This window comes from Coccidioides immitis (genome assembly GCF_000149335.2).
Source record: "Coccidioides immitis RS genomic scaffold supercont3.4, whole genome shotgun sequence".
Classification (NCBI taxonomy): Eukaryota; Fungi; Ascomycota; class Eurotiomycetes; order Onygenales; family Onygenaceae; genus Coccidioides; species Coccidioides immitis.
The window spans coordinates 1,260,729-1,280,009 of record NW_004504311.1 but is presented as its reverse complement, the minus strand read 5'-3'; the positions used below and the strand labels follow the sequence as shown (position 1 = coordinate 1,280,009).

Here is a 19,281-nt window from a genome sequence, read left to right as displayed (position 1 = left end):
TTGTCAAGTAGATCTTCCCAGATCCCTCTGGTCAAGTTGAACTGTTGAGCTGGAAAGGAGAGCTTTTTGTAATCGGGTACAAGAGAGTGTTTCTGGCTATCCCAGCTTCTTCGTAATTTGCCTCCTCGGAAGATCTTTTCGAACCCATGTCAGGACGTTCTCCACAAGGCAGATTCCATAGGAAAAAGCAAAAACGCGTGGGATCTCTCTGGGGAGGGAATGTCGAGCGTCGGCTGGCGGGCTGGGCTGTTAAGCTAGGGTTGCGCTAGTAAGCAGCACTACCCGGTGACCATCGACCACGGCTTGGGCCAGGCTAGACCCGATTCAGCATCCCTCCCCACCGCCGTCGTCAGTGTCAACCACATCCACCGCCGTGCTTCTCGGTCACTCGCTTCGAAATTTGCTCTCTGGCTTGTGGCCGTGTTCATGAGAAAGATCATGCCACTGAGGTGTTCTTGTTCCTTCGTCCCGCCCGATACATGAAAGCGCTGCTTCTCCAAGCTATGATCCGGCCTGGTTTTCCCCTCATTTCGTCCTAGATTGCCGCTTTAGTCACCTCTCCGACATTGCCCCTCAGGACGAAAAGCGCAACGGTTTCCGTATCCCCGAGCACTGCCAGTCAAAAATAAACCCTTGCGATGAACCAAGATCCCTCATTGGCATCATGGTCCGGCCATATGCCTGAAGATTCTCTGATTTCTGGCTCTAGCGAGGACCTGTCAAATCTGCTCGACTTTGACTTTGATCTGGCCGACTTGGGAACTCCAGTTGACCAGCATGGCAACCCTATTGCCACCTCGGCCTCACAAGTGCCGACTACTCTGGTGCAGGATGCTCAGTTGACGGGAATGGAAGGGATTCAGACCTCTCAACCTCAGCAGTATGCGACTTCATTTACTGATCAGATGCAATCCATTGAAATGCAAGGAGTCACTTGCACTCAGGCGCAAGTGAATCCGACGCATTTTTATCTTCAGAAGCAGCACCAGCATGGAATCGTTCCCCAGGGCTTCGGGCAACCCCATCAGTTTGTCCCACCCACTCCAAACAGCACCGAGTTACACGGAGGTGTCGCACGGTACCCCCCTCCATTAGACACTGGGGCTCAGCGACGATACGAACCGTATACTCGCGGAACTGATGACCAGGTGAGCAATGCTTACGGCCATATAGCTCTAGTCCCTAGCTGATAATATGTGAACTCACTAGGGTGCTTTCACACCATTGATATCGCCTGCAATGACCCCTCTGGAGCAGCAACTGCGCTTTCCAGAATACGCAACTCCCGGTGAATATCTAACGCCGTTGACATCGCCTGCCCTCGAGGCACACAACCACAATGGCAACGGATTCATGTTTAGTCAGACTTCGGGGGTGGATATGGGTTTTGTCACTTCACCCGTAGACGCGAGACATCAGCTACCCGCCAGCACAGCTCCGTCGTCTCCTGCAATTCTCAGGCGCCATAGGCGAAAGTCTTCCATTGCACAGAGGTCCAATGCTCGTCAAGTTCGTCAGTCTCCTTCCATGAGACCGATGAGCAGCCGTCAAAAGTCTCGGCCAGGTTCTGCAATCATCCCTGGTGGTGACATGCGAATGTGGAACAGAGATCTTTCCCAGGATCCCTCGCTGTCAGATAAACGGAATGGTTCGCGACAAAGTAGCAGTACCGAAAGCTCAGGCCAAGATTCCGTGTCTCCAGAGCCGTTAAGCGAACCTTTGATGCCGCCACCAGCCCTCCCACGTGCTTTTAAGTCACCATATATGGCTGCACAGGAGTCAAGCTCGGAGCAAAGAGCGAGGGAAGCCGCGACTCCCGCAACATTGATGAAGTTGCAAAGCCGGCCAACCGAAGCCAACTCTAGTGCCAATTTCTCGCGACCCGGTTCTGTTGTAATTTCAAATGTCCCCGAGGAGACAATGGAAGATATCTCACTTCCAGAAGCGGCATCAAACGTTGATCAGGCTGCTACTTCAACCAGTAGTACGATCACTGATGCGAATGAGCTTACGCCGAGATTAGCCGCAAAGCAGACACCGGTTTTGAAGTCGTTGAAGGAAACAAATGGCCAAGGCACTGCTTCGGTGACTCCAAGCCCGCAAATAGGTGCGATGAAATCTCCAATGGGGCCGGTTGGACTTAAAAGGGCAGATTCTAGACCGGGAGGGAGAACGTCTAAGAAGCGGCAGAGTGGAAGTACTTCACAGATCAGCCCGGCCTTGAGACCGAAAATAAGTCCAAGCATACAGCCTCTTATTCGTGCAGAAGGTATGGATATCTTCGTTTCCTATAACCTCGATTCTATTTGCTTACGCGATGGTATAGGAATTTCATCTGAGACATCTGCCCTCTATCTTGCCTCGAAATCAAACTATCAACATATCCTGGAGGGAACAGTTCTTCCAGGGGTCTCATATCCGGAAAATTTGGCTGAGAATTTGAGTTCGAAACGCACAAATCATAAACTTGCAGAACAAGGACGACGGAACCGCATTAACACCGCTCTTAAAGAAATAGAAAGGCTCCTGCCTCCTTCCTTGACACACGACGGAAATAAAGACAAGGATAAAGATAAAGCCGCTGAAGGTCGAGCGAATGGAACGTCTTCCAAGTCTCCAGATAAACCCGCATCCCACCAGCCAATTAGCAAAGCTAGCACAGTGGAGCTAGCCATTGTCTATATCAAAGCGCTGCAACAAGAACTTGCTGAAACGAAAAAGCAATTGAAAGACTTGACAACAAAATTAGACGGGACCGAAAATCCAAACATAGCTGTAGAGAAAGTCAATTCCGAAAAGACAGCAACTCAGCCAGGCAAATCCGACCCTGAAGCGCCCAATGCCACCCAGAAAACGACAACTGCAGAGGAACCAAACCCTGAAAACGATGAATCAAAGGCCGCGCAATGAACGCAAAAACCGTCCGTCTTATCCTCGCGAAAATCTTCTCCGCGTTCTATTCTTCTATGATTATTCCCTTAAAAAATTTTTTTTTTTTTGTTAATAATTGCGTTTTCTCCACATATATGCACAAAATGTCAGCTGGTATAATACTCCCTCAGATTCGCGTTGCGGTCAACTCCTATCCTTAATGTGACAGACTCATCTTCGATGTCAGATGGACCCGTCTTTTGGTAGGATTACGTTTCTGGGGACTTATGTTGTTCGCTACCTCTCTTCTTCTTTTTCTCCTTTTTTTCGTGTATATCCTCCGAACCCGGTGCATTTGGCGGGGAGCTGTTATTTTCATCGCACCGTGAATTATCATTGTTCCAATCATTCAGCGGCGGGGACGGTAGGTAGGTCTGGGTGGACATCTGCTACAATTTTTATGCTCTATGTTTTGTCCCTCAAATGATTTCTGGTTTCTCGCTTTTTTCTTTGTTTATATATATATTTTATATTTTTTCATTTTTTCCGTTTCCTTTCGCTACTCGAGATGCGAAGCACTACCAGCATATAAAAAAAAATTTGTGCCATTAAAGTATCCGTTAGCTATTGATCCTAAGGTTTATCCTAAATTCTAATGTGTAGAATAGAGGGTAGATAGCTGCTGATGGTTTTTCCATTATTCAACTGGCCAGGATGGAAATCAATATGTGGGTGTTCTACTTCGTCTCGTGCCACTCATCAGATGCGAGAATGTTCTGCATATTTCGTATTCACTTGTACGCTTTCGGCTCCATAATCAGACCACTTACTAGTTTGCCTACAAGGCATCGACGTCGCACCAAAATCCCCACGTAAACAAAAAGATATAGAGTAGTCAATTACCTGAAAATAAGGGGCTAATTTATTCATTTCGCTAACATGAAACATAGTACATGGAAACATCACGAAGACAAAGCCTCACGAGGGTCCCGTCCAGCACCGGAAATGCAAAGCCAAGTCTCCATTCACCCCACCCCCAGACCAGACCTTGACACACCTCCGCCGGGTTATTACCTGATCCTATTGATCGTCATTGCGCTTTCATTCAGACATTAATGCCCACTAAGCACCACCTTTTTGTTGCTGCCATGATGTTTTATCAAAGGGAAATAATACACAGGAGTATCAGCAGAAGTAGGTAACTGCAAACGACCATAAAGAACAAGAACAGAGTGAAAAACCACGACATAGAAAAGTTGAAGTAATAGTTAATGCTAACCTGGGGCATGGAATGCCTGCAAAAGCGCCCAAAAGAAAAAAAAGAAAAAGTAAGAAATAAGTCATATTGCGCGTGACAAAGGTTTCCATGCTCGCTAGATCATCTCAAGCAAACATTAAATCAAGAGAACTGATAAAGCAGCATATGCAATAGCACAAGGTGTCAAGGTTTAAAGGGGGGAAAAAAGTGAAACGTGTCAAACGGATTTGAGTACAAAGTAAAATAAGAAATAAAGCTTTTTCCAAGCACCTCAAAATGCGACCCCAGGTGACTCCTTAAAAGAAACTAGACGCACCAGAAGACCATAAAATACCACGAGGGCATGTATTTATGCATCTCTAGTGAAATGTACAGGACAAGAACAGGCTTGTTTGAGCCCATCATGTCACAAATCGTAGAGGCAAGGAAAAGGGAAAGAACTCATGCGGCTTGGGACTGGGGACGACCTTTGGGAGTAATAGTGCCGCCGCGGCCGCCTCTAGGAGTGAAACGTCCAGAGTCTTTCTGAAATCCACCACGACCTTGACTAGCGGTACGGTCGCCACGTCCACGGCCAGCACCACCCCTACCAGGGCCATAACTAGCATTGCCTCCGTAAGCGGTGGCTCGTGGACGTCGCTCCTCCACAGTGATACGTTCAGTGCCAATTTGATGAGGATTAGCTGCGACGGCGGCCTTGTAACCAGCAGCATCTGCAAATTCCACAAAAGCACAGCTCTGTCCATTAAGGGTTAGTTATTGATGGCGTATAAAAGGGAAGATTTGGCGGGATACTTACACGTTGGCGACTGACATCAAAATACTTGAGCTTACCAAAGCGCTGAAGAGTCTGCTTGAGGAGGGCAGCATCGACTTTGTCGTTAACGTTTTTAATGTATGCAAGCACATTGTCATCGCGACCTCTGCCGGCAGTTTGCCATTCAGAGCTTGAGGTCGAAGAAGTCTGGCTTGGAGCGCTCTCACCATTAGCGGGAGGAGCTGGCTGGGGAGGAGCAGCTGCGACCTTAGGCTGTGCGGCTGGGGCAGCCTGTGGCACAGCGACAGGCGTGGCGACCGCGGCAGCGGCAGCTTTATTGGCGTTCGAAGAAGCAATGGAAGCCCAGGTCATGGAGACAGGCCTAGCTGGAGGAACGTTCTCCTTTTCAGCAGCAGGGGTTGCAGCGTTGGGCGGTGAGACGATGGGAGTTGGTTCAGGTTCCTTGGGCTTCTCCTGCTGCAAAGCTTCAGTAGTGACTTCGGCAGCCTGCGCTGGCTCGACAACTGCTTCAGGCTCCTCAGGCTTAGTCTCAACAACTTCTTTCACGGACTCCTGAAGCTTCTCATCAACTTCCTGTGCCGCAGCTTCGGTATCAGCTTGGCGCTCAGTCTCAAGCCGTTGAGGAGCAGCCTGTTGTTCGGCTGGCTCAGAAGGAGCCTCTGCGGCCGGGGCCTCCACGGCGTCTTGCTCGTCGGCAATAGCCTCTTCATCGTCGTCAACTAAGAATCGGATAATATCGTTCAAAACATAATACCCATTTCTCTGTTCAGCCAAGACAAAGGTCTGGACAAACTTGCGTGGAGGCTCAGACCTGTTAGACAGCTCTCCAATAACAGATACCAAGATGTTATCGAACGAAGCCTGGGAGTCGACATTCAAAACCCTGACTTTGGTATCGTGAAAATCAAGAGATTTGATGCGATCCTGAATGGCCTGGTACGACACAATGATTAGCACTAGCTTGAAAAAAACCGGGGAGTGGTATATCAGTGTTTCGGTACTTACAGTTTGGCCAACAGAAACGCCAACTTTCTCCGCCTCATTTCCAGAGACAAACTGAGACTTGCGCGAATAGAAGAGGTGAAGCTTCTCAGGGGTCCGGCTGAGGGTAGTGTAGTACTGTTCGACGAAGAACCACGCAACTTCTTCCTTGGGGATGTCATTCTTGGCTTCCTGCGGTGGAGGAGCCGGAGTCGAAGCGTTGCTCGGCTGGTGAGTATGCGGTGCATTAGCGGCAGGGTAGCGATCAGCGTGGTACGGAGCGGGCTGGTGGTGGGTATAAGCTCCGTTGACGTGAGATGGAGCTTCGGTTGCCATTTCGAAAACTTTGTCGAGTATGGAGGATAAACGAAAATTTAAATTATATGAGGTTGTCCCGTGGAATAAGACTGGGAATCTTAGCGATAGCTAAGGCTGATCGAGGTCTAGAAGCTTTTTCTCTATTGGCCGGTGGAGAAAGTTAGTTCCAGTTTTGATCGCTTTTTGGGAGCAGGAGAATGAAGAGGGGATTGGCTCTCAAGGCTTACAATCTGAATAGAGAGGTGTAGAAGAGCTGCAGAGCACGGCGTGCTGGGAAGAGAACAGGGTCGTAGCGCGTTGCACTGCGGTAAAGAACTTTTTCAGGGTCGCGTTAGGAGAGAAGAAAAAAGGCTGAGCTCAAAGAAGCTTTTGTAAGGAAAAGAAATGAAACCGCGACTGGGACTCAAGTATCAAAAGCGATGGGAATCGAAAAATAAGGTGAAGGCTGGGAAAAAAAACAGCTGTAGAAAGATAAGAAGTCTAGAAGAAGTGGTAGATGGATGGGAAGTCGATGGAGGACGTGGTTGTTGTGAGAGGCGAAGATGTTGTGTGGAACTGAAAATTGAGGGAAAGGAAGGGAGGTTTGATGAACGTCGAAATGGGGGGGAATCTGCCGCTGCCCGCCGCCTTTTGTCATCACGAAGAAAATTTCTGCAGCGCGCAAACAAACAAAGTAGACGGCGTTTCTCCTCCGCCCCAGGCGCCCAGTTCGAACCATCCATCACACGCCGCGTTCACTTTATTTTTTAGAGTTCTTTTTCATATTACTGTTTTCATCTTTGTCAGAATATGATCTTCTTGTCTCTGGTCTTGAGTGCCGCATCAAGTCTGGAGAGTCCAGTAACCATGGAGTACACCACCTCAGCGAACTCCCCGTAAGGAGTGCAAACCCTTGCATTCAAATAAATCACCGCCCATCTACCGTCGTATCGCAGAGTGTAAGCATTAACCTAGCTTCAATTCCGAATCTTACGGCCATCGGGTACTGGATGCACTACATGAAGTAACCACCATCCGTGTCTCACTCTGGTTGACGGTACAGAGTCAATCACACCGTAAACCAAGGCGCAACGCCCAAATGTGATTAAATATCTTTATACTCCGTACTTCGGCTGAAAAAATTGCATGGGACGCTTTTGTATCAAACAGCGGGGCCGCATTGCATAGCAACGCTAGCAGGTCATGGAGGCTACCAAGCACTCCGTACTGACTGCTGGTTTCTCTCGGTGCCCACCTTGCTCAAGTAATTATCCAGCTCTTTACCAACTTTCTGCGACTCAACGTCGATGAGCTCCACTCTGATTAGTTGCCCCGTTGACGTGGAAGACTGATAAGGGACGGTCATCCGATACACATAACAAACTGCGGTGCGCAGGATATTCTTGATTGACCGGCCCTAATGAGTTGAGCGCGATAGGGCATCAGAACAAAGTATAGCTCACACATGCTTTGGGAAAGGATAGGGAAGCTGGGACGGCAGCCCGTAACTAACATTATTTTTTGAACTTCCCGAGAATTTTAAATACAGCACGGTTACTAGCTTCTCAAGGCCCATCCACTTTCATCTTGCAGTTCATCAAGATCATATTCGCCCATATCTGCATGGCTCTCTTCGGATAGGTGGTGGAAAGCCGATGGTTATGTAAACCCGGCTTCAGAAGACATCGTCAAAATCCTCCCTTCGGTTTGTTGTGAGAATCAGAATTCCCTGAAAGTATTCAATCGTCCGCAGCAACACTGCCCACGCATCAATATCAGAATTTCGTCTTTACCAGGAGGGGAGAGAGAGGGTATCATGAGCCCTACCGGCCACTATTGCATTTCTGCTGATCTCTTCTATGCTCCGCTTTGCCATAAATACATCCGCTTCATCCAAGAGCACAATGCCATTCCATTTGGTAGTGATTATAAATGCAGCCGATTTCCCTGTTTAACTTCCTTACAACAGTACTTAGCTCATCATCTGACATCTGATACAGAGGGTTTTCGACATTCAGCAAGGCTTTGTAAGATGCCGTTAGTTGAGATGGGAGATATGTCAAGAAGGAATATGCCTTTGCTGGGACCTCTAGGACAAAGACATACCGGTAGTGAGCGTCTTCCCTAGGCCTGGTTCTCTGTATATGTTATTTCAGTGAGCTGTCTCGATTCGAAATGCTAACCAACACGCACCCATGGAGTAGAAAGTCAATCCTTGTCCCTTTTCTGCGGATGATCGTCAAACATCGTCAAACATAGCCATATTTTTCCCATGATAGGCTTTAGATAAAGAGTTAACGAGCTTTTTCTTTCCTTCTGGCAGCCAGATGTAGTTCAAGATTGGTTCCATTCCACCGGAAACATCTTATCTAGTGCTGCCCACGTCCACTTTCCCTGTTCAAGGATATAAGCTGGAACCCGAACCAGACACAGCAGACGAATATCAGGACATCCGTATTTTTTAAGTAGCGCCGTCTTTAAAAGCTCATCTGGACCCAATTCCGTCTCGTCTCTCTTTTCCGAGCTCGATTCCGAATTCAAACTAGCTCCTCCCGTGCCCCTCTTTCGTTGGAATTGGATTTCAGGGGTTTTAGTCTCTTTTTTCCTTGAGAGCCCGGCATGGAGTAATGATGGACGTATTTCTTTCTTCTTTAAATAAGATGAGAAGTTCTAGGACGATGTGGCCATCGATCTATCGGAAGAGAGTTGGTTAGTTTCCGGACGTTGGACAAGCAATACCTCGTGTGTTGGTCTAGCCACTGGATCATCGCTTTGCCAGCGCGGACTGCTGTAGGACATATGAGCAGAGCCTTGAACATTCCCCCCAAGGATGTCTATGAGTGTCTTCCCCCTTTTAAAACGCAATGTCTCAAGTTTATTCCGTTGGGGCCAAAAGGCTATTGGAACAACGGGCAGATCAGATATCTCACGAGTTTCGGAGAAGGTGGGAAATGATATCCAATCTCCTCCAGGCCTAGCTTCGTACCATCGAGGCCGAAACGCAGTCCTGATAATGGCACAGAATTCGATAGTGCCGTCTAAGCACCCCCAATCCAAGCATTGTTCTCTCTGTCAGCTAAAGAGTACTACGAAAAATACGCTTCGTTAAATGCGTCTCCCTCTCGAAGGCTACCAGCATGCTAAGTGGACTAGTTCCCTAGAAAGATAGTAACTACCGCTAATAGCAACATTTACTCGCTATTCCTACAGCACAGCTATTGAAAGCGCGGAGGACTGGATGAAAAACTGGGTGTTCGAGGAGAAAGGCGTTCTTGTCAGCTGCTACGTCTGGTCCGTGATGGCAATGTGTGGCGCACTGGTGTTTGGGGTATCACAATCAGAGTCACGGTCCGCGATTAAGTCTCCGTCGTTGACCCTTTCAATATCACGACGTACTACTGGGTGTTTGCTGCATTTGTTCTACTGGTCGCTAAGAGCATCAGAGTGGGCGAATGGCCCTGGAGAGACTTTCTCTACTGTCGCGTTTTCTGCCGTAGTGTCTCGGAGCTCCATTATGATTAGGGTGGAAGAACAGCTCATGCCAGCCAAGGTCTTCCAAGAAGAGCAGTACACATTTCTCAAGACACGTGGGTCTTATAATTGTTTACTCAGCTGGTGATCAGACGATGGGTTTTCCATCTACGTCCCAATGACCCTGCAAACCATGCTATTTAGTGGGCTCGTTATGATTCAGGTTCGATCACTTGGAAAAAATGGCGTAATTTGTCTAGATGTGCAGGAATGGTCAGAATATACATGTAGCTCCCAATTAAACCCCCTACCTGAAGAGAGCAAGTATATTAGCAGTACTCAAATACCCGGCGTCGACTCCCAAGGGGCCGGGTTGCAGAGAACAGTTCTTAAGCTGTATTAGATGGTATGGGCCTATATAATCGGGATCTGTATTGGAAACGGAATTTTTATGTGATGGTCACTCTTTCATGAAACTTTGTATCCAAACCAAGCAAAGCTCCATGGTTGTTAGGGCAATCTTGGGTTTCTGAAAAATATTGCTGTCTGGAGAATGGGAAAAGAATCGCATTTATATCCAAGTTGACTGTTGCAACACTCATTTAACTATCCAATAAACCGATGACAACGGTCCAGACTTTCCAATCCGTTCATGCATTCAATATGCAGCAGATCTCAGTAGGGTGCTTTAATAGAAACACAAATACTCTTGAGTATGGAGTGCAAGCCTGGCAAATTCATGATTCTGTATGGGGAAAGAGGTAGAAGGAGGGGAGGGCAGACGGTTATCCTATTACTAGAAGGTCCTCTATATATTTTGAGGAATTCAAGAGCCTGATCATCTGCACTTTTCTAAACTATCAAAACATGTATGGGGAAACCTGTAATCGAATCACAAACATCGAGTCACTGGGCATGAAAACTGGTATCTAGAAAGAGTCGTCACAATGCACATCCAGCTGCTAATCAAACCCGCATATAATCAACTCCCTCCAAAACGGTCATGGCCCCCCACTGAGGGAGCGGATAACCGGTAGAATATATCAAGGGAAGTTTTGTTTAAAAAAAAAAGAAAAAATATCCATGGTGATGCAAGTCAAATAAAATCGCGGAGACACGTTAAACAGGGAGGGGGTATAAATGAATCGATCTAGTTTGGCGCTTCGGCGACCTTCAATGCTTTTTTCTCGTCCAAAATAATCGGCTTGCGCATGACGGCATCCTGGCTGGTCATTCTCCGTCTCAAAGCACGCTCGACTTTCGCTCCGAGGGCTAATTTACTGAGATTTTCGGATTTCTCCGCACTGGGCACGAACCGCTGCTGATTTAGGCGCTTGTTCTCCAGGCGGTCCAGGCCTTCGCCCAGCTCTCTAATTTCGTTTAGTCGGCTTTCGCTGGTCATGCTGCTTGAGATGGTACGATCGCTGATCGTGGAGAAGCGTTGAGAGTTCCGCTGAGAACTAAGCTGTTAGATTGGGACAAATCAGCCTCGTGCGCTTCATGGAGGGAGAGAGACGGGGAGTTTTGGAATTCGCGGGTGCAAGAAAGAATCAAGGGGCGTCAAAAGCATACCGATGGTGCCATGATAGGTCGCTGGGACTCGAGAGACTGTCTCCTTGCCATTCTTGGAAGCATATGAATGGGGTATCTGGTTGTTTAATGTTTGAATTTGGGGCGCGATAAGGAACTGTGGAAACGAGTGCGGGTTGCGATGGTGTTGATCAGCCCGAGTCGAAATTCGGCCTCTTTCTTGATACGTTAGCCAACGATCTGGGTGGAATGCCGACAACTCATCGCCACGGAATAAAAAGTCAGGAGCAGCAGCAGGAATAGCGGACCGGGGGGGGAGGATCGCGGGCAAGGTACTCCGTAGCCGCTGAGGAATCGGGTTCATCCATACCTCTAGGAAAGCTGCTCTGGATCTGCACAAAATCTGTAATCCACGAATTATCTGGGATCACTGCAGGAGACCGAAAGCATAAGGCACATATAGGGACAATGGAGGGACAGGAGAAGGGATTCAAGGAGCAGCCTGGTCCAGGACTTTTTGCAGGATGATGATTATGGCGAAAGTCCGGGCTGCGTTTCGCGCCCGCTATTCTCGTAAGATTGTATGTTCAGGACCGTAATGGAGGTGGTTTTCTTGTGTATGACACAGCAGGGATATCCATACAAACTCGGGTGAATCCCCTGAGGGGTGGATATGATTGGACCATCGGCAAAAGGTTCCCCACTAAAAACAAACTTGTCACATGGGAGATCGTGACAGGCAGTATGTACAGTAAGTTACAAGACAGACAGACAGACAGACAGATAACGAGGTTGCTCGCTGATGCACCTCGCCCCCGTCTTCCCTGCGCAGTTACATGGAGGCCGATACTTTTTGCTTTTTCCTCCTCCTTCCCGTGTGGTCAACCGGTTGAGCGGGCTTAAAAACGAGGGTACTCGATATTTGCGAAGTTCAAGTTTGATTCGCCATCTGAAGCGAAGATCAGCCCATGCGAAGGGTCAAACGGGGAAGCACCCCCTTTTTTTATTAGAAATGTGGCTGATTGGATGTCACCTTTCGTCCTCCCTCTCTCAACCACGTGTGCTGCCGCTACCCTGGTCTCCATGTTCCGCCAGCCCAGTTCGGCGTTCGCGTGAAGGTTGAACGACCAATCTTTGCCAGGTCATGAGTTTTACCAGTGGACAAGCGGGCATCCAACTATCATATTCCAGACTAGCAAGCTACCTCATCATATCTTAACCATGGAATCCACACGAAGCCAGAGATGCAAAGCGCCGTGTAACCACATTCACTGTTTCCCGGTCCATCTGATCGGTTCAGAATGACAATGACCTCCGGATTTCTCCCGTGTAACCCCCATTGCTCAGAAATTGGTCCGTGGCAAGCAGGCTCTCTGACAATTTTGACCTATCGCAAGTCGGGAGGAATTGCGGTCCTGGACCCTGGAATCTGCAGGATGCATAATTAAACTGCGGGATGTAGCCTGTCAATGCGCGGAACTCCGAGTCTTGAGCACCGGCATCCACAGGGCCTAATTTGGAGGAGGGCGATCACTTTTCTGGTTGCGATGAGGATGATGTCGACCAGAACCAGGTAATCTGTCCAACAGGAAACGGATTTACAAAGCAACGGCAATTCGATTCGTTTCATCCGAATGGTAAACAATGCTCATGCTTTTGTGGTTGCTGGCTCTGGACGGGTGGCTGTGGTACAATCTTATCTTATCAATCAAACGCTTTCCGCCATCCCACCTTTCGCCATCAAAGACCCGCATCCTCACATTCAACCCGGAAGCCCACATTTTATCGACTAGCACTCAAATAAGTATACACGGACTTTTGACTTTAAATAGTCCGAGAACTGCGTTATTCTTCCTTCTACGATTAGAGAGAAAATTCTCGCTTTGCTGCAATGCCGAAGCCGAAAACCCTGCTCAAGGATACAAAGTCTAAGAAAAACGCAAAGCAATTTGTAAGGTTTACCCGGCAAACACAATATCATTTGGTCGATATGGCTATTTTGTAGCCTCTTCCATCGCGTATTCTAACAAGTATAAACAGGAGCCCGAGACGGCAGATGAATACCTTGCTGGTGAGTTTCGCTTGCAGGTTCAACAATGTCCATAAGCTGTGACGCAATGCATTAAACTTGGAGTGGCTCTAGAGGGCGTCGAGTTCGAAGAAGCTGGTGAAAAATGGCGCGCTGGAGACGCAGTGAAATCCATGCGATTCTTCATGCGGGCAATAGATACTTATGATACGGGTTTAAGAAAGTACCCGAACTCCTTTGATCTCGCCTATAACAAGTATGTTTCCATTCAACGCCTTCCCTTTTTTTCAACGCGCATCACTTTTGCGCATACTAATCGACAGCATCAGGGCTCGGGTACAATATGACATCACTCAGCATCCCAAGCTCGCTTCTCAGCTACCTGCACCTATGGCTGAAATTCTCCAGATTGCGCTAAAGTCCCACAGGGAGGCGCTGAGCAAAGACCAAGACAACGCAGATATCCTCTTCAACACAGCCCAAGTATTAACAAGCCTAGCGGAGGTGATTGGTGAGGGGAAGCATCCTTCGGGTCACAAAGCCCAAGAAGCTATCAAATACCTTCAAGAAGCGCTCGAGTTGTTCCAAAGATGTCTTGCGATCCAAGAGTTGCGCTTTACTGAGTACCAAGAGCAAGTAAACGCAATGGAGTCTAACATATCCGAACAGCCTGAGACTGAGCAATTACCACCTCCGGAGTCGTCCTTGCCCGCGTCCACACCGGTAGAACAGTGGGCAGTTGTGGTCGAGCCAGTCACTAAGAACACCCTAGTCGACACTGCTATAGCGCAACTGGAGACATTGGCGACTCTCTGTGGATTGCTCATATACGATTCCAGTACCAGCCTGGCCTGGATCGAGGAGTATTCGTCCGATCTTCTCAGAGAGAAGATCAACGCGTATGCAGAGGGAACGGATCGAAAGAAGGACATCGCGTTGGCGCGTGCCAGGTTTATTGCAGCATTTACGGAGCTGGTGTATCGGAATGGGCAAATCGATCTTGAAACATATAAAAATGAGCTCAATAGCGCCTATACCGATGGACTCGACGTTTCGGGTGATCCGGCTGGTCTATGTAGCCAGGCAGAAGCACTGGTGGCTTTCAACTCTGCCATGGCAGATACATTCAGCCCCGATAGTCCCGAAGGATTAAAGATTGCGTTGGAACTGCGATGGAAATCTCTCTCTTCGGCTCTGGACTTCTTGACCGCCGCCTCCAAGCTGCCCAGTGCTGGCGAGAACCTTCCCAAAATACACGTCGCACGGGGTGATGTAGAAATGTATCGGCTACGTTTGGGAAAAGCTCCGTGGAACTATGGACCAGCAAGCGCAAATAGTGCACTACTACTAAAAAACGCGGAAACATACTACCGCGGAGGGGCGGCCATAGCTAGGCGAGACGGATGGACAGCGGAGGAGAGAGAAGGGACGTTCAAAGAGGCATTAGCAAAGGTGCTTTCTGGGGATCCTAGCCAGATGGAATCGTTGTTAACGAGTGACAAAGAGGGGTTAACTCAAGTCGCGGAGGACATGGTTGAGGATGGCTTGATCACCAACAATGACCTGGAGAAGATATTACATGACATGGCACCGGAAGAGATCGTTTTCTAATGACACTAGGAATGACTAATTAATGGTGTCCTATACGGTTCGAAGGAAGAACCAAACCTCTCACCAGCTACCCATGCTTAACTTTAAACCGGGGACCTGCACCATTTGCTAGCTAGATGGCTGTTCGTGTAGCCAGTATCTATGGAATGGCAAAACCAGCGCACACCGCTGATGATTGTAAATAAACGCAGAGCATGAAATGTTGCCTCAAAAGCTGTGATTCTTTATATCCCGCCAATAATATTACAGCTTTTTGCGCTTCACAGACAGCCAGAGCAGGTACTTTACCAGAGCCTCCCCTGGGTCGATGCCAATTTACTTTAATGGTTTGTATTGTGGCTTAGGTCTTAATGGGCAAGATGGTTGGATTTGATGACGTTACAGCGGATGATGGCAGCTAGGCATATGGATGATTCTAGGGACCGTTGCGTTCCCCCCGCTTGGACTTCAGGTGATTCTTGGTCCCATTCTCCCTAACAGTCACCAAAATTCTCACTTTATGAGTTTGCTGTCACTATAGAAGCGCTCATGGACAACCTGTCTGCGTTCATGTAGAGCCCTCTACAGCGACATGGACAACGACGTGTGGCTAAGTTGGCAGAGTGTAGTCCAACTGTCCTGGAACCCGGACTCGAGCCCAAACAGGGGCTGAAGTTGGGGAATAGCCAGCAAAGATGCTAACCTGTTTTCCGTGAAATGTGCGACGCTAAAACCGGACATTGTGCGGCAAGGAGTAGCGCTCAGATTCATGCAAAACTCCATTAATGGTTTGGCAATCTTTAAGCTGGATAAGAACTATTTCTATCGTGGTGTTGCCAATCTATCCGGTACAGAGTTAAATTGGAAACTTTGAGATGCATATGATTGTGATGAATGAAGGAATCATGTAGAAGGATAAACGCAAATGAATCACCTTAAGCAAGCTATTTAGCGGTATGGAGAATTTAAAGGTAGAACAAGGGCGAAGCGCACATGACAATGGGGCAGAAGATGCGGTGGGCGGGGGATCGGAGTTGCGGAGATAAGGAACGTGTGCGGAGTAAAATAGAAACTTCAATTGAGATTTAATATCCCCATCGGAATTACTTGACATCAGCTGCTTTAACTCCGGCCAAAATATGCAAGGCCTTCTTTCACAGTTGCCTGGTTTGTACTCATCCAAAATATACTTAAGAGGCCATTGCCCATTATAAACGTTCATGGCCGCTAACTCTCATGTTGTTAATGGGAAAGTCAGCCTGTGAATCGTTTTACAGCACAGCATGTCCCACACAGTTCGGAGCAGAAGAGAGAAAGACGAGTCTGTGGCACAATCCACTCCATCCGACGGAAACCCGGAAGTCGGTGTATCACATCCATGCAGGAACACTGGGCCGAGTGCATTTGCGCGCTCTGACAGATGCTGCAAATAACTTAGGCATTACAGCTGCCATGGCTGAAACATTACTGTGACCTACAGAATTGTTACCATGACTATCCAGTGAAGGGTCGAGTGCTCTGAAACTATAGATCTTAATATAGAGTTAGCATAAGGTAGAGTCCTAGTTGGCTTAAGCGAAGTTGCAAAGAAGGGCTCGGTAAAGATAGACAGCTGAACCAAATTTTAACTGTCAATGGAGGCATTTTACTTACTTGGAAATAATTCAGGTATTGTTTCAGAGTCTAATATGTGACGAATTGGTCAAATTTTTCTCGGGTTTGAATTCTCTCTGTTGGGGGAACGGAAACGCAATGTTTTGCTAGGTGTATATACCGTAGTATGGTCGTCGATATTCCCGCACGATATGCTCGGCCATGCAGTATTGGTTTGTAGTGCCAACCTTCACGCAATATTCCATGCCAGTTATATAGCGAGCTACCGTGTTGCCAGGTAAAAACTGTAGGATATTGAGGATTTGTTTCAACTGATAATCGCTCTCTTGAACTTCCTTTCGTCGCATCGGGACCGCGGGGTGAGTTGGCGGAGATGTGCATCAATCATGTTGAATCGATCTGACTTCTTCATCCATGCGTTCGGCTTCTTTCCTTAGACTGTTATCTGGATCGAATTCCTGTATTGCCTTCACCGCGCCGCCAACATCTGTGACAACTCCCTCCAGACTCTCGAGTAATTGACGTATCTCTTGTCTTTGGCTCTGTATCCTCTCGGCCAATTGTATATTCTGCTGTTGAGTCTCTTCCATTTTCGAATCAAGAGTCTCCTTCGCCTCTCTGAGGTAAGGAGCAAGGTGTGCCTGATATAATTCATTCGCGCCAAGGGTGTGCGGGCTGTCGTCGAATCCAAATGGGGTCAACTCAAGAGAAATGGAAGCAAAGGGATAATGACACCAACGTACGCGACACTACTTCCTCCCTCTCCTTTTTCCTTCCTTTTTCTCGCTTCCCGGATCAATCTATCCAACTCGTTTAACCCCTTGACCACCTCTCTTTCCCGTATCACGTCATCGAACTCTGCTCTCGCGCTCTCCTCCAACTTCGCATTCAGTTGTCTCCATACTGACTCGAGACTGTGCGGGACATGTTTCGCCGGTGTGGGAAAACAAGACGCAAAATTAGAATAGGAATTTGCTCGAATGGTATGGAGTAATGCTTGGTTAAAGATCTGTTGGAGCCGAGCCGCACGAGGGCCTGGGGTGAGAGGCACAGGGGCCGGAGGCGGAGGGGACGGCGAGCCGTCCTGTGCACTATTTTGAGTCTGCCGATTGTCGGCTGGAGGGGTCGTCGAAGACATTCCGTTGATGAGCAAGTTGAAGAGTTTGCGATTCACAACGGCGGGGGAAACATCCAGCGCGAGACACCTGCATCAACGCGTCATCACGTGGTTTGGACATTCGCGTAGTCTTGGCACTGAATACAGCTGGCCAGTGACTCAGCCAGCGGTTTAACGCACGGAGTACTATTGTCGGTGTGTGCTTGACGATGAAAATGAATGGACATATGCCCGCAATTTTCAAGGGTTAATAGGCATTACTACCGTTGGGATAGATCGAAATCATCAAGAATCAGGAATCTACGAGTAACAGGTGTAAAAAAAAAAAAAAAAAAGAAAAAAAGAGGAGAAAAGAGACAACGGTACCCAGCTCAAAACGCCTCGCTATAGAAAGGAAAACCAATATCCCACCCGGTCGCGAAGATTTTTCCTAGTAGCCTTGTGAAACAATCCCTTGAGCGCCATATCCGGCAGTCACATGTTGCTGTTGCTGATGAATCGCAGCTTGATGATGAGCTTCCTGCGCCTGCATCTGATTTAACTCGTGAAACCAGGGATGGCGTAACGCTTCGGCAGCACTGATCCGCATCTCAGGCCGTAATTGAAGCATCCGACTAAGGAGATCTAAACCAAGCTGATCGATCTGAGGGAGGATCAGTCGTAAATCTTGAGTTGCGTAGACGTGGAGATTAGGTTTATACTCCGGGAACTGGGATATACCCGGCCACGAGCGTTCGGAGGGTGTTCCCATAAGACGAAAAATTTTCTGCAGCTGATCTTCATTCGTAGTGCCTGGGAAGAGCGGACGGCCCGTGTACATCTCAGCCATGATACATCCAGCAGACCAAATATCAATGCTAGTGTTATATGTCCTGCTTCCAAGTAGCACATCGGGCGCTCGATACCAAAGAGTGACGACTTCATTGGAGAAAGTATTCACCGGAATACCGAATGCTCTCGCTAAGCCAAAGTCTGCAAGCTTGAGCTTTCCTTTGTTGTTGATGAGAAGGTTTTGAGGCTTTAAATCCCGGTGAAGGACGCGATTTTCGTGGCAAAATGCGATGCCGCGGAGGAGTTGCTGCATAAAGGATACGATAGTGAGGTAATCCAGCTGCCCGCGATCGCCTCGCTGGTCCATGTATTTCTTCAAATCCCGGTCCATATATTCGAAAACGAGCATCAATTTACTTTCGGTATGGATCACATCATATAACGAGACGATATTCTCATGCTTGAGCTCTTTCATGAGTGAAATCTCCCTTATCGCGGTTGACGGTGTGCCTTCCTCTGAATCTAGATGTATTTCTTTTAATGCAACCATTTCACCGGTCTGGCGATTGCGCCCTTTGAATACCTAATCGGGAGGTTTAGCTTTGCCGAATCGCTATCGGAGGAGGGATCCGAGGTAAGACATACAGTCGCATATGTACCTTCACCTAGCTAGAACCTAAGTCAGCTGAACATCCTATAACTATGTAAGGTGAGGGGAATATGATAAAACGTACCTTCTCGAGCTGTTGAAACGAGCTCGGCTGCTGGCGCTTATCCATTTTGCCTGACTTGTACCTCTGTATCGGGACCGTGGGCTGCGCGGATTAATAACAAAAATAGGTGGGAGCAAGTCACAGTTTAATATCCAAATAAGAGGCCAGGTTACGAGAGCAGGATTGGGAATTTGCGGGAGCGACACTGATAGATCGACGGTTGTCCATGCCAGCCTTTATGTAGTTATTTCCGCTGGACGA

At 48.0% G+C, this 19,281-nt stretch overlaps 8 protein-coding genes across 8 annotated transcripts; 3 read left to right on the top strand and 5 right to left on the bottom strand.

Moving 5' to 3' along the window:
- Window positions 1-398: 398 nt before the first annotated feature.
- CIMG_04726 (uncharacterized protein) lies at window positions 399-3,611 on the top strand. The gene is made up of 3 exons (XM_001245284.2): window positions 399-1,148; window positions 1,210-2,269; window positions 2,327-3,611. The coding sequence occupies exons 1-3, from the start codon at window positions 639-641 to the stop codon at window positions 2,908-2,910; spliced, it is 2,154 nt and encodes a 717-aa protein (XP_001245285.1). The 5' UTR covers window positions 399-638; the 3' UTR covers window positions 2,911-3,611.
- A 159-nt stretch (window positions 3,612-3,770) lies between these two features.
- Window positions 3,771-6,744, bottom strand: CIMG_04725 (NTF2 and RRM domain-containing protein). The gene is made up of 4 exons (XM_001245283.2): window positions 6,434-6,744; window positions 5,913-6,346; window positions 4,929-5,840; window positions 3,771-4,867 (listed from the first exon to the last, which is right to left on the bottom strand). Exons 2-4 carry the CDS (start codon window positions 6,222-6,224, stop codon window positions 4,571-4,573), a joined length of 1,521 nt encoding a protein of 506 aa, XP_001245284.1. The 5' UTR covers window positions 6,225-6,346; window positions 6,434-6,744; the 3' UTR covers window positions 3,771-4,570.
- Window positions 6,745-6,988: 244 nt separating this feature from the next.
- On the bottom strand, window positions 6,989-7,551 carry CIMG_13381 (uncharacterized protein; the record flags this gene model as incomplete). Its single annotated transcript, XM_001245282.2, has 3 exons — window positions 6,989-7,124; window positions 7,180-7,200; window positions 7,418-7,551. The coding sequence occupies 3 exons, from the start codon at window positions 7,549-7,551 to the stop codon at window positions 6,989-6,991; spliced, it is 291 nt and encodes a 96-aa protein (XP_001245283.2).
- A 1,464-nt stretch (window positions 7,552-9,015) lies between these two features.
- Window positions 9,016-10,059, top strand: CIMG_04723 (uncharacterized protein; the record flags this gene model as incomplete). The annotated part of the gene is made up of 3 exons (XM_001245281.2): window positions 9,016-9,268; window positions 9,401-9,772; window positions 9,809-10,059. 3 exons carry the CDS (start codon window positions 9,016-9,018, stop codon window positions 10,057-10,059), a joined length of 876 nt encoding a protein of 291 aa, XP_001245282.2.
- Window positions 10,060-10,504: 445 nt separating this feature from the next.
- Window positions 10,505-11,713, bottom strand: CIMG_04722 (uncharacterized protein). The gene is made up of 3 exons (XM_001245280.2): window positions 11,557-11,713; window positions 11,229-11,401; window positions 10,505-11,121 (listed from the first exon to the last, which is right to left on the bottom strand). The coding sequence occupies exons 2-3, from the start codon at window positions 11,289-11,291 to the stop codon at window positions 10,807-10,809; spliced, it is 378 nt and encodes a 125-aa protein (XP_001245281.2). The 5' UTR covers window positions 11,292-11,401; window positions 11,557-11,713; the 3' UTR covers window positions 10,505-10,806.
- A 1,364-nt stretch (window positions 11,714-13,077) lies between these two features.
- CIMG_04720 (uncharacterized protein) lies at window positions 13,078-15,093 on the top strand (the record flags this gene model as incomplete). The annotated part of the gene is made up of 4 exons (XM_001245278.2): window positions 13,078-13,137; window positions 13,227-13,257; window positions 13,330-13,471; window positions 13,545-15,093. The coding sequence occupies 4 exons, from the start codon at window positions 13,078-13,080 to the stop codon at window positions 14,824-14,826; spliced, it is 1,515 nt and encodes a 504-aa protein (XP_001245279.1). The 3' UTR covers window positions 14,827-15,093.
- Window positions 15,094-16,647: 1,554 nt separating this feature from the next.
- On the bottom strand, window positions 16,648-17,573 carry CIMG_04719 (MIND kinetochore complex component Nnf1). The gene is made up of 2 exons (XM_001245277.2): window positions 17,163-17,573; window positions 16,648-17,094 (listed from the first exon to the last, which is right to left on the bottom strand). Exons 1-2 carry the CDS (start codon window positions 17,555-17,557, stop codon window positions 16,800-16,802), a joined length of 690 nt encoding a protein of 229 aa, XP_001245278.2. The 5' UTR covers window positions 17,558-17,573; the 3' UTR covers window positions 16,648-16,799.
- A 193-nt stretch (window positions 17,574-17,766) lies between these two features.
- CIMG_04718 (CMGC/CDK/CDK5 protein kinase) lies at window positions 17,767-19,216 on the bottom strand. The gene is made up of 3 exons (XM_001245276.2): window positions 19,042-19,216; window positions 18,953-18,976; window positions 17,767-18,890 (listed from the first exon to the last, which is right to left on the bottom strand). Exons 1-3 carry the CDS (start codon window positions 19,084-19,086, stop codon window positions 17,967-17,969), a joined length of 993 nt encoding a protein of 330 aa, XP_001245277.1. The 5' UTR covers window positions 19,087-19,216; the 3' UTR covers window positions 17,767-17,966.
- Window positions 19,217-19,281: the final 65 nt, after the last annotated feature.